This window comes from Brachionichthys hirsutus, chromosome 15 (genome assembly GCF_040956055.1).
Source record: "Brachionichthys hirsutus isolate HB-005 chromosome 15, CSIRO-AGI_Bhir_v1, whole genome shotgun sequence".
Lineage (NCBI taxonomy): Eukaryota > Metazoa > Chordata > Actinopteri > Lophiiformes > Brachionichthyidae > Brachionichthys > Brachionichthys hirsutus.
This window is the reverse complement of record NC_090911.1, coordinates 9,596,303-9,606,706: the sequence shown is the minus strand read 5'-3', so window position 1 is coordinate 9,606,706 and position 10,404 is coordinate 9,596,303. Positions and strand designations below refer to the sequence as shown.

Genomic DNA, 10,404 nt, shown 5'->3' with positions numbered 1-10,404 from the left:
ACCACTGGTTAAAACAGAAATGACTTTCTCTCTTTCTCTGGGGTGATTGGTGGAGTCAGATCACATGCAGCAACCGAAATGACCTACATGTGTAGATAAACAACACAATGAAGTCCAAAGGGAGAATGAGAAGTCCCATTTTTGATTTGATGCTAGAGGGAAGCTGTTGATGAAGGAGTGTGTCCTTAAGAGTCCAACCCTTCCACTGCATATCGTGTCTTTGAATGTTTACCCTCATTTCAAATACATCTTTGTGACATCTAAGTGCTTCTGGCTCTTTTCTTCACATCAAAAATCACATCATTTTAAATATCAAAGCCATAATTCCGCAGGGCCCTGTCCTCGACCCTCTTCTCTTTGGTTTACAGACACATTGCTTGCCAGATGAGTATTTGGACTCCTTGAAAACGCATGAAATTCAACTCAACTGGTTGATTCTATCTAAAGCCCCATGTGAGACAGTAAAATGAAAATTTAATTAAAGAATTTAAAACTCTTTCATGCTGCAAACACGTCGCTTCATCTTTATTACATTATAAGGGAAATTACTTTTTTGCTGGATGATCACCAGACCAAGTAAAGCTGCTGGAAGCCCAGAAGCACGGAGCCGAACAAGACTGAGATTTACCACTAATAAAGAGGGAGAGGAAGAATGCATGATTTATTTTAAGAACTTGGTTTATTAAAGTGCTTAATTGTGCGATTTCACTTTTGCTCAGGGGTATAAAATGGAATGAGTATAACATTTTCACCCCGCTTAATAAATTAGAGTAACGCACGTAGGATGATTGAAGAGTAATGAATGCTCTTTTTCTGCTGAAACATTCTTATCAGATGCCTCAAACACGAGACCTTTAGCTCCAGAATTCCTGGGACTTTTTGAGGTGTAACATGCCGCAGGAGTAAAACATGGCAGGAGGAGAAACGTATAGGGGCGGGAGGAATGTGGAGGAGAGGATGAACGCTGTGTATATTCTTGGATGGGTGACGTCAGCGCTGCGTCTCTGCATGCTCCGGAGAGCAGGACATCCTGTGGAAATGTTCTTCGGCGGGGCCCGAGGAATGTCAAGCAGCAGCTTATACCTCCCCCTTTCTCGCTTGCCTCATGTGAAATGTCGGACCGGCTTGCTAAGTGGGAATTGTTTCAGAGGCGGGAGGGAGGAGAAGATGCAGGGAGGACAAAGGGACTCAGATTCAGCAACAGTCTCAAGGTGACCTCAAGGATACAGCTCATATCTTTTGTAAAAAATAGATGTGTGAATCCCGTTTGAGTGATCACAAAGAACCAAATAGAGACGGCAGGACAAGAGAGGAGGCTCAGATTGCCGTTTTCCTCCACGAGCTGCAAAGGTTGTTGCGTCTCAGACACAAAGAGACAAATATGTCTGCTTTCAAGAGAATGTGGAGAGGAGTCGGAATGGGGGTGGGGTGAAGAAGAGACGCTGGAGCTATGGGAGGGAGTGACGCAGACTGGGTAAAGTGGTGGTGGGGGGTTGTCGACGTGGTTATTTTTAGCCACCATCAGGAAAACACAGATTGGCTGCAATCCCCCTCCCTGGCTTCCTACGTCACTTTACTCCACCGTGCATCGTGTGGCAGGTGCAGCCCGAGACCCCGCTGCGTTGCCTGCGCTGGGATGAGAACGCTGAACAGCCGAGGATGAAAAGGACTGCAGAATCCAAAGGGTGGTGGTTGTCGCCGAAGAGAGAGCTTATACAGCACCCCCATCTGCGCATGCTGGGACCCCCCCCCCCCCCCCCCCCCCCCCACACACACACACACACAATGGGCTTTACATTTGATCTTGATATTGGAGGTTTATCCAGACAAATGTCTTGACAGACGTGCAGGTGAATTTTATATATTTCTATATATATTTTTTTTTTTTTACACATTGAACATTTTTCTATTCTATTTCTACTTCAGTAGTCAGTAAACTTTGCATTTTTTTTGTTTTTTTTACCCAAAACCACTGGAAATAGATATTTTGACTCTTGCAAACCGCTGGTCATTGTGAATTGATGATATAAATATCTATACGTTGATATAAAATGAGCGTTGAATAATTTGGCTTCCGGCTTGTGTCCCTCGGAAGCTTTAAGGACAGACTCAGATGATTTCTGAGTCTGCGCAAAAATGTTTTAGCTCTGAAGAATGCGTCATTTATGAATGGTGAGCGAGACACAGAGCAGGGCGGAACCTCTACCCGAAACAAGCGTTTTGATTGGTCAGACAAGAGCGACTGTCTTTTCCTCGTTTTTCTGATTGGCTTGCATGCCCGAATGGGCGGGGCTTCCCCCTCGGCCGGGCCCAGGTTTATTCTCGTAGTGGAGTAACGCCGCGCCTGTCAGTCAGAGGTTCCCGTCGCCCGTCTGCCTGCTTCGCATTCTGAATCCTTCAAGTCTAAATATGTCTGACGTCACTCACTGAAAGGAAAAAGAAGGAGCAAAAACTACAAAGTGGTTGTCTACACGGCGACTACGAGCGTGACGTCAGCAGCGAGTCGGGCCGAATGGAGCAGCATCAGCAGCCGGGGAGCCTCTGTGGCGTCGCCCCGGGCCGGCCTACGTGCTGCAGGGCAGGTGTCTCCACCGGCCCGCCGACCATGCGTTTGTCCATCACGTCCACCGCAGGCAGCCCGGTGGAGCACACCGTCCCCCGGGGAGAGACCGTGGAAGGACTGAGGACGCAGATTTGCCAAAAACTCAGACTGCAAACAAACAAAATCGTCCTCCTGCACAGAGAGAAGTGAGTTTTTACACTTGTTTCCTGTAATAAAGCAAAAATAAAAGTGTTTATTCGGTTTAGGCTGAGTGTAAAAAAAACGCTTTTATGTGGCAGAGAGCTGACCGCAGGGAAGCTGTCCGACCTGGGGGTCGAGGACGGCAGCAGCCTGACCCTGGTTCCGGTCATCGAAGCCGGACTAGTAAGTCGTCCGAGTCTCGCACTGAAAGCAGCACACAAACACACAAACACACAAACACGCAGAAAGTCACGCCGATACACACTCTCCTCTGTTCTCTAGTGCGCCACGGCGAAAGCTGAAGAGAATTGGAAGGACGTTCTGGAGAGTTTAACGGACGTGCAGGTAAGTAGCGACCAACGCTTTCATTGGCTGAGACCTAAACTTCCTGTTTACAAGCTCTTCAGTAAAAAGGTGGACGTTTTCAGATTGATACTTATTGATATAATTTGTGCCCCCCCCCCCCCCCCAGTAGAGGATTGAGGAAATGAAATGAGCGTTTATTGCCTGGTAAATCTGTGAACTTCCTTAAAGCAGCAGCTCAGCTGGAGCTGTTGGGCTCGTTTACATTTACATTTGAACCTTTTATTTCCGGGCAGATCGGTGACTTCCTGTCCGGGCGCTTACCTCTGACCGTCAAACTGGGAATCGGCGTCCACGTGATGTGCGTGCATCTCCAGCTGTCTGCCCAGAATGTGGCAGACCTGAGAGCCTGCAGCGGGACAGAGATTCAAACCGGCCCACCCCCAACAGACCGCCCAGACCGTCTCCAGACCAGCACAGCCGGGCCCACGACCGCTCCGGTCCTGGGCTCCGACCCTTCCTTTACCTCCCGCTCGTCTCCCGCCAGACCTGCCGTGACCTGCTCATCTCCACGTCAGTCCACGTCTGTCCCGTCCTGTCCACCTCCCGGCTGTTCTCTAAAGGCAGCCACACCGATCTGTTCCCCTCCTCCCACCGGCGCCGCTCCCGGACCCTGGAGCCCAGCACCCGCCGCGACCTTCAAAGAGGTCAGCCATACAAGTCCAACTCCCAATAACTTGCACACGTCAGATTTATTCTCCTGACCGGATGGTCAAATCTGGATCCCCTCCCTGTTTTCCAGAGCGATGTTCACGCTTCGCCCCCTGCAGAGCCGTGCAAGCAGCCAGGAGCGGTCATAGAGAGTTTTGGGAGCCAGTCTCCGGGGGTCTTCTCCGGGACGTTTTCTGGTAAGGGTCTGCGCAGCGGGGCCTAAATCACGGCCTCCCGCTGCCTCGTCCCCAGGTGAGTGTAGACACGGTTCATCAGGTGGACGATGGCGTCCTCAACCGGGAGGTGGGACGTGATCTCGGGCCCATGAGATCGGAGCTGCTCCGGGATGAGCAGGAGGGAGTCTTTCCAAGGGTCTCCATGATGTGGGAGGTCGGGGGTCGCGGGTCTGCAGTCCCTGGTCTCTTCGGGTTTGAACGGGAACCAGGCGGGACGCCTTCCACATCACAGAGACCCTCATGCTGAAGACAGGCTGCCGTATTCCACTCAGCTGACGAAGTGCAGGCTTTAAACGCCCCGGGCTCTCTTCTTATCCCATCAGGCACTCTGGCACCTTCCAGTCAGAGCCGTCCTCCGAGCGCCATCATTCTCCAGATTCTCAGAGACCTCCTCAGAGCCGCCTTCCACCACCAAGGGGCTTCTCTTGCCCTCGCGCCCCTCCTCTGCCCCCCCGCCGCTGTCGGCCAGCCGCCGACGGCGGCGCAGCAGAGAAGCGAAATGACCAAGAGCGCAGAACGCCTCGGGGGGACTCCCGGTGAGCTTCACACATTTAATTCAGCCATGTATTGTGCAAATATAGACTTAATTTGTCTTACTTTGATGATGAAACACGATATTAATCCCTACAGTCGAATGCTAGTTATTTCAAACTTCAAACGTCATCCATGTTTGCAGTCCTATTTTGTCTCCTTTATTGCCTCCCCCCCAAGGAGGTTCTGTTTCTGCTGGGTCTTTACCAAGACGCTGTGGAATCAGTAGGGGACAAACGGATTTGTTGCATCTTCAAAAGCTCTGGATCTATAGATCTATAGATCCAGAAGAATCTGCCATTACTGAAAGTGTTGTTTTAGTGAATAACTTCAAAACGTATCCTGTAGGGGAGGAGCGTCGCCCCGCCCGTTCATCCACGCAGGAGGATCAAGCTCTGCACTGTAAGCTGGAGCGTCTGCAGCGTTTGATTCATCAGAGGCGTCTGCGCAGGCGGACCCGCAGGAAGTCGCACCGCTCACAAGCTTCCTACCCGTACGAGCGACGTCATCATCGTCCCTAGTCCCCCCCCCGAATGGAGAACATCCAGTCACTGTGGCAGAACGGATCTCGTAGTGTGTGCAACAGGTGCATGCTTTGTTGCTCTTGCTACACTTCAGGAAGAGGGTAAAGGAAAAGCTTCTGCACGTGCTCGTTTCTACGTTACACATCTTGTTTGCATCTGTATTCCCGTTCCTATATGCCTTAATCTCACGTCTTGAATGTAATCACTGCGTGTAGTTTTTTTTTTCTGTGAACCTTTAAAACATTTCAAGTATGCAATATCAAAGTGTAAAATGTAGAATGACGAGAATAAATGAAAAAGGAGACCAATTCGGTCAGATTCGTGTGTCGAGCCGTTTTTAAGAGTGAGAGTACTGTGATTTCTTTCTAGCCTTTGTTTATAGTTTTTTTACTCAAGCAAAAAAAATGCAGATCTGAAATGTTCACTTGGGGTTTGTATGAGTATGAGAGAGAGGATCGAAATCTACTTTATCACACCTCATCTCATCATCCTGTTTTCATCTCCCATTAATTCGGTACTTTATTCTAAGAGATCCACCTTCAACACTCGGGTGACGACAATCGGTGAATGTCTAACGGCAGCGAATAAACAATATTGAAACCAAGCGCAATGCGTGAAAAGTTTAACATTCCAAGAGTCCGCCCTGCAGCTCCAAAGCATCCTCCATGCCAAACTATCAGATTGGCGAGGCAGCTACAGGTGTAATACCAGCGGACGAGCTGGAGGGGGCGGTGCGGCGCGCACTCATTGAACCGCCGCTGACCAAACGATACAAGAAGAAGACGTAGTCGCTCGGAGCCCTGAAGACTGGTGCGCGCCCGTCGACCCCCCTCATTTAGTCTGCAGGCTTTGTGCGAGTCAGCCGGATCACTGTCCACGGGAAAAGGTGCGTGTTTTCTCCGACGGTTCTCATTTCTTACACTCGGTGCTGTGTTTATTTGGCATTATGCTCTGCGCCCATGTTGATGTGTAATTAGGTTTAATATCCATCGCCTGAAGACTTAAAGAAAAAATAAATGGAAAGATGCCTGGAATGGTAGCCATTGTTCGTGAAAACGTATTTTGTTTTATTTTTTCCGTTGTGTCTGTAAACCTGGGTTACATGTCGATTGGAAGGAAGTACGGCTATGTCGGCCGCAAAGAAGGCGTTTGTAGGATGCGGGCGCATTTATTAATAATTCGACGAGCGACGCAAGTGCGCGGACCGTTAGCTCTCTGCTACAAGATGGCGCCGGTTGGAAATACGCTATTTCACTAGCTAATTAAAGCAATAGCGCGCCACCGCGTTCGATAGTCTCGGGGCAAATCGACGGGCTTGCATTTATGGTGAGATTATATAAGTGTGTGTGTGTGTGTGTGTGTGTGTGTGTGTGTGTGCGTATATAGAAATATAAAGTTTTTGAAATGTATTGGCGTTAAGAAATACGCTCCCAGAGGCCATTTTAAGGGCTTTGCGTCTTTTAAATGGCGGAGCTGGTGCGACCTACATGCGGAGTGATTTAGCGCAGGTGCTGAACGACGCGGTTAAAATCCTCCCAGATGAATGCGGAGGCTTTAACCGACCTTTGTTTGTGTTCTCTTGCTCCTCTGAAGATGTCTGACGAGGGAAAATTATTTGTTGGAGGCCTGAGCTTCGATACCAACGAGGAATCTCTGTCCTCGGCCTTCGGGAAGTACGGAACCATCGAAAAAGGTTAATCTTATAATCCTCGCTTTATTTGGAATGCCCTAAAAGCAACCATCACGGGATATTTTCAATAAAATCTTTTTTTTTTTATATAAATCTTTTCTTCTCCTCACGTAGTCGATGTGATCAGAGACAAAGAAACTGGGAGATCTCGGGGCTTCGGCTTTGTGAAGTACGACAACGCCGACGACGCTAAAGACGCGATGTCTGCAATGAACGGAAAGGTAAGCAATAAAATTCGAATGCGCGTTGCGGATTTTTTATTTTTTGTTTTAAGCATTTCGTTAACATCTTGTTTAATCGCCTCTTGTTAGTCTCTGGATGGCCGGGCTATTCGCGTGGATGAAGCAGGAAAGGGAGGACGCGCAAAAGGAGGCTTCCAATCAGGGCCAAGAGGTGGCAGATTCAGTGGCTCTAGGGGTAGAGGTGGGCGAGGGTTACATCAGGGGTGAGAGCCTGTCTGCACAGCGGCCACTCCTCGCGTCGTTAATTCCGTTTTCTCGTCTTTTGTCTGAGGAGGCGGCGGCGGCGGATACAACTCGGACAGGGGCTACGGAGAAAGGAGCTACAGCGATAGGAGCTACGGAGAAAGGAGCTTCGGGGGTAGCGATAGGAGCTTCGGGAGCGGCTACAGGTCTGGATCATATTCAAGTGGATACAGAGAGAATAGGTAAGGAATTGTATTAATCCACAGCTGAAATCAGTTATTTGTGTATTATAAATTATTTCTTAATTAATAAAAAAACAAACCTTTCTAGTCGTACTAAAGTCTTTCTAATCCCCAGGGGTCAGGGTGGATATGGCGACCGCTCTGGAACCTACCGCGACTCGTACGACAACTACGGTAAGCGTTGATGACGTGCCTTCGTATTGTATGTAGACTTATGTTGGGGCTGTCTACATTTCTTTAAAAAAGCAAACGAATTAAGCTACCATTGACTTCAAACCCCAATTTTATGTACCCAAATACGTTTTTGGCGTGAGTTGCTTTCTACATTACGGTGGTGATGAGTTGGCGGTGGTAGACTCAGACTCTGAGGCATCTAACCACTGCAGGTATCACGTGATGAAAGCAGATGACGTTTCACAGCCCCAATATGAGAACTTGCATCACGTGCGCCCCTCGGTTTGGTACCTGAGCCCAAGTTGATTCCTCTTTTCGTACGCAGTTGCGATCTTTTGCTAGCCCTCCCCCCGAGCCCCACTCTGATAAACCGTCTGGCAGGCACCGAGTCTCTTAACGAAATGCTGAATTCATATTCCGCTACTGCCTCGTACCTAAGATGGAGACCCTAGTAGAAACTGAGGGAGGGATTTTTGGACTGTCTGGTGGGTAGAGGGGGATGTTGTGAAACTCCAGTGTTGGAACTTTCAGTGTCTTTACCTGTGCCCACTTCTTATCCTCAGCTACAAACGAGTAAACATCTCCCTGATTCAAGATCTTCACTTGGCTGGCCGTATTTCAAAGATGCGCTCCACAAGAAAAATGTCCACATGTTATTGCTGACCGTAGTTTTGTAGTTCTGTTGTAGTAGCTCAAGCATCTTAAAAAAAAAAAAAAAAAAGTAGCCATTATATTTTGGCCATTCCTTAAACCATGTTACAAATTAGTTTGAGAATCTTACCTTGCTTGATTTGGCGTCTTTTTATTCCTCAAAGGTTGTTTATAAACTAAAAGCTGTGTAATCTGATTAATAGTTCCAGTAGGGGATCAAACAATGGCTCTCCACGGGGCGTTTCATTGAGAGGCCGCAACCATCGCTCTAGTCGTTGTCCAGCACGTTCAGTGTTTCCAAGGTTTTCTCACTTTTTTCGCGTTCTTGATTGTAACATCCAGTATAGCCGATGGGGCTTCCCCCTCCCCCCCCCCCCCCCCCCCGCCCCATCAGTATGTGACTGGCCTTCCTCTTGTCAGGGTTCAAGGTTCGACTGAGAGATTGGATTACCTGGGTGGGGTGGGGGGGGGGATTAACACTAAAGTCATTTTTACTATTAAACCTTAGTTTAGCTGAGGCTCCTGTGTGTTCAATTTCCCAAGAGAGTGAATTCCTTTCAGACGGGTGAATTGCGCCTCCGGAGTGGCCGGCTGTTCATGAAGTCTGTCCAAAGGTATCTCCTGTGCTCTGCTCGACATCTGCATTTTAAATGTGCTGTAAAATGGACTAATTGTTTAAGTGATCAAAAGATGTAACTTCGTTTCCCCAAAGTAAAACCTCAACCGGGAACGGTTTTGTACTTTATGTTCTTTGTATGATCAACTTTTTCCTTTGTCAGTTTGGCTTCATGGAGCCTATTAAACAGAATGTGGAAAATAATCTTGATTCTTGCCTTTCAAAACTATCGCATGGGGGATGTAAATGCTGCGCGATAACTAATCCCCATCTGCTCGAATCGCTAAAATCGCCATGGGTTCCTTTGGGGGGGGGGCGTTTGAAAATTGATCCTTTCCTTGATGCCAGCTTTCGCTGTCATTGGGGTTTTAAAAACCTCCTTTGACCTGCGATCTGGATTCCTTGGATTTCAAAAGTACAATTGGTCCTGCCCCCAACGACTCGTGTGTAGGCCTCCAGTGTTTTGAGAGGCAACTTGCAGTGTATTGGTCATTTCGCTGGTGAGGTTTGAACAAAGGGTCCCTCAAAAGTGTCACTTGGAAATGCTGGGGGGAGGGGGAAAAAAAAGTCGGCTGGTGTCTGGTCATGTTAATGCTTCATTACGTTCAAGAGGTCAGCCACTTCAAAAACCTACAAGTCCTTGGAGAGTGAAGTGTTGCGCCTACCAACAAGTGCTCCTCAGAGATGAAAGCTGCTCTCTTGCCTAGGTCATATGTGGAGAAAGTAGGCCAATGCACGTGAGGTAAAAATCTCCTTTTGCTTTGCTCACATCCTTCAGTCTCAGTTCTCATTGTTTCCATGAATGCCTTCCGAGTTAGCCGTGTGTAGTCCCCTTCAGATGTCGCCTCCAACATGCCCCGGACCCTCCCTTGATTGATTCATAAGTCCATTGAGAATGTTTCTAAGAAGCTCCTGTGGCCTGCACTGTTCCACCTCCAGAGTCCACTCGAAAGCGTTGGCCTCTAAGTCGTGGGTAGTTTTGTGCTCAGTCCACCTCACCGCCTTAGTCCACAAATTTGCTCCTGTAATGCCACGCAGCAGTCCTAATTGGTGCGATACTGTTTCTTTTTTTTACGCTTATGAGTGGTGAGTTTCAGATTCATGAATAGGGTTGCATGCTTGTCATGTTGTGTCATTAGTTTGTTACCAGGTTTAATCTCTTTATTCCTTTTCTGTAGGTTAATCGGGACTGGCTGCGGCTTCGCTGTGTCTCCTCGCCTCGCCTCAAGACGTGAGCAGCTTTTGATGACAGATGCTGGCTGGCGCCGTTATCGGGTAAAGTCCTCTTTCATTACTGCTGGGGCATGTTTTTTCTTTTTTTTTTTTTATTGGTTGAAAACCAATGTTGTGTTGTCCTGTTTTCAGGTCAGGTGGTGGAGCTGTAAGCAGTGGCTACGTGGAAAGAACCTGCCGGGCAGAAGTTCCGACGCAGACTTGTCTTTAATGTACATGGAACTTCAAAGTCCTCCACTTCCATTGTGAGAGAAACGAGATGACGTTGATTCTTGCCTACTTTGAGCCGGTTTCAGCGGTGGGCTCTGGACCGAGGTCGTCAACG

The 10,404-nt window shown here is 48.3% G+C and overlaps 2 protein-coding genes across 3 annotated transcripts; both read left to right on the top strand.

The window, feature by feature from the left end:
* The first annotated feature begins 2,401 nt into the window (after positions 1–2,401).
* Positions 2,402–5,501, top strand: LOC137904945 (midnolin-like). The gene is made up of 7 exons (XM_068749163.1): positions 2,402–2,748; positions 2,842–2,926; positions 3,026–3,088; positions 3,343–3,753; positions 3,849–3,954; positions 4,317–4,529; positions 4,873–5,501. The coding sequence occupies exons 1-7, from the start codon at positions 2,513–2,515 to the stop codon at positions 5,043–5,045; spliced, it is 1,287 nt and encodes a 428-aa protein (XP_068605264.1). The 5' UTR covers positions 2,402–2,512; the 3' UTR covers positions 5,046–5,501.
* A 315-nt stretch (positions 5,502–5,816) lies between these two features.
* On the top strand, positions 5,817–9,050 carry cirbpa (cold inducible RNA binding protein a). Of its 2 annotated transcripts, none has more exons than XM_068749176.1 (7): positions 5,817–5,934; positions 6,642–6,741; positions 6,853–6,959; positions 7,050–7,131; positions 7,255–7,405; positions 7,521–7,579; positions 8,143–9,050. In XM_068749176.1, the coding sequence occupies exons 2-7, from the start codon at positions 6,642–6,644 to the stop codon at positions 8,154–8,156; spliced, it is 513 nt and encodes a 170-aa protein (XP_068605277.1). In that variant the 5' UTR covers positions 5,817–5,934; the 3' UTR covers positions 8,157–9,050. The 2 variants fall into 2 exon arrangements, with proteins under 2 accessions (XP_068605277.1, XP_068605276.1); XM_068749175.1 differs by having other exon boundaries at positions 7,050–7,161.
* Positions 9,051–10,404: the final 1,354 nt, after the last annotated feature.

Bases quoted from the DNA above. Each gene is read 5' to 3' on its own strand.
- LOC137904945 (XM_068749163.1), top strand. From the start codon at position 2,513: ATGGAGCAGCATCAGCAGCCGGGGAGCCTCTGTGGCGTCGCCCCGGGC. The intron at 2,749-2,841 runs GTGAGTTTTTAC...TTTATGTGGCAG, and splicing joins GTCCTCCTGCACAGAGAGAA to AGAGCTGACCGCAGGGAAGC. The intron at 3,754-3,848 runs GTCAGCCATACA...CCTGTTTTCCAG, and splicing joins CCGCCGCGACCTTCAAAGAG to AGCGATGTTCACGCTTCGCC.
- cirbpa (XM_068749175.1), top strand. From the start codon at position 6,642: ATGTCTGACGAGGGAAAATTATTTGTTGGAGGCCTGAGCTTCGATACC. The intron at 6,960-7,049 runs GTAAGCAATAAA...GCCTCTTGTTAG, and splicing joins TGTCTGCAATGAACGGAAAG to TCTCTGGATGGCCGGGCTAT. The intron at 7,162-7,254 runs GTGGGCGAGGGT...TTGTCTGAGGAG, and splicing joins CAGTGGCTCTAGGGGTAGAG to GCGGCGGCGGCGGATACAAC.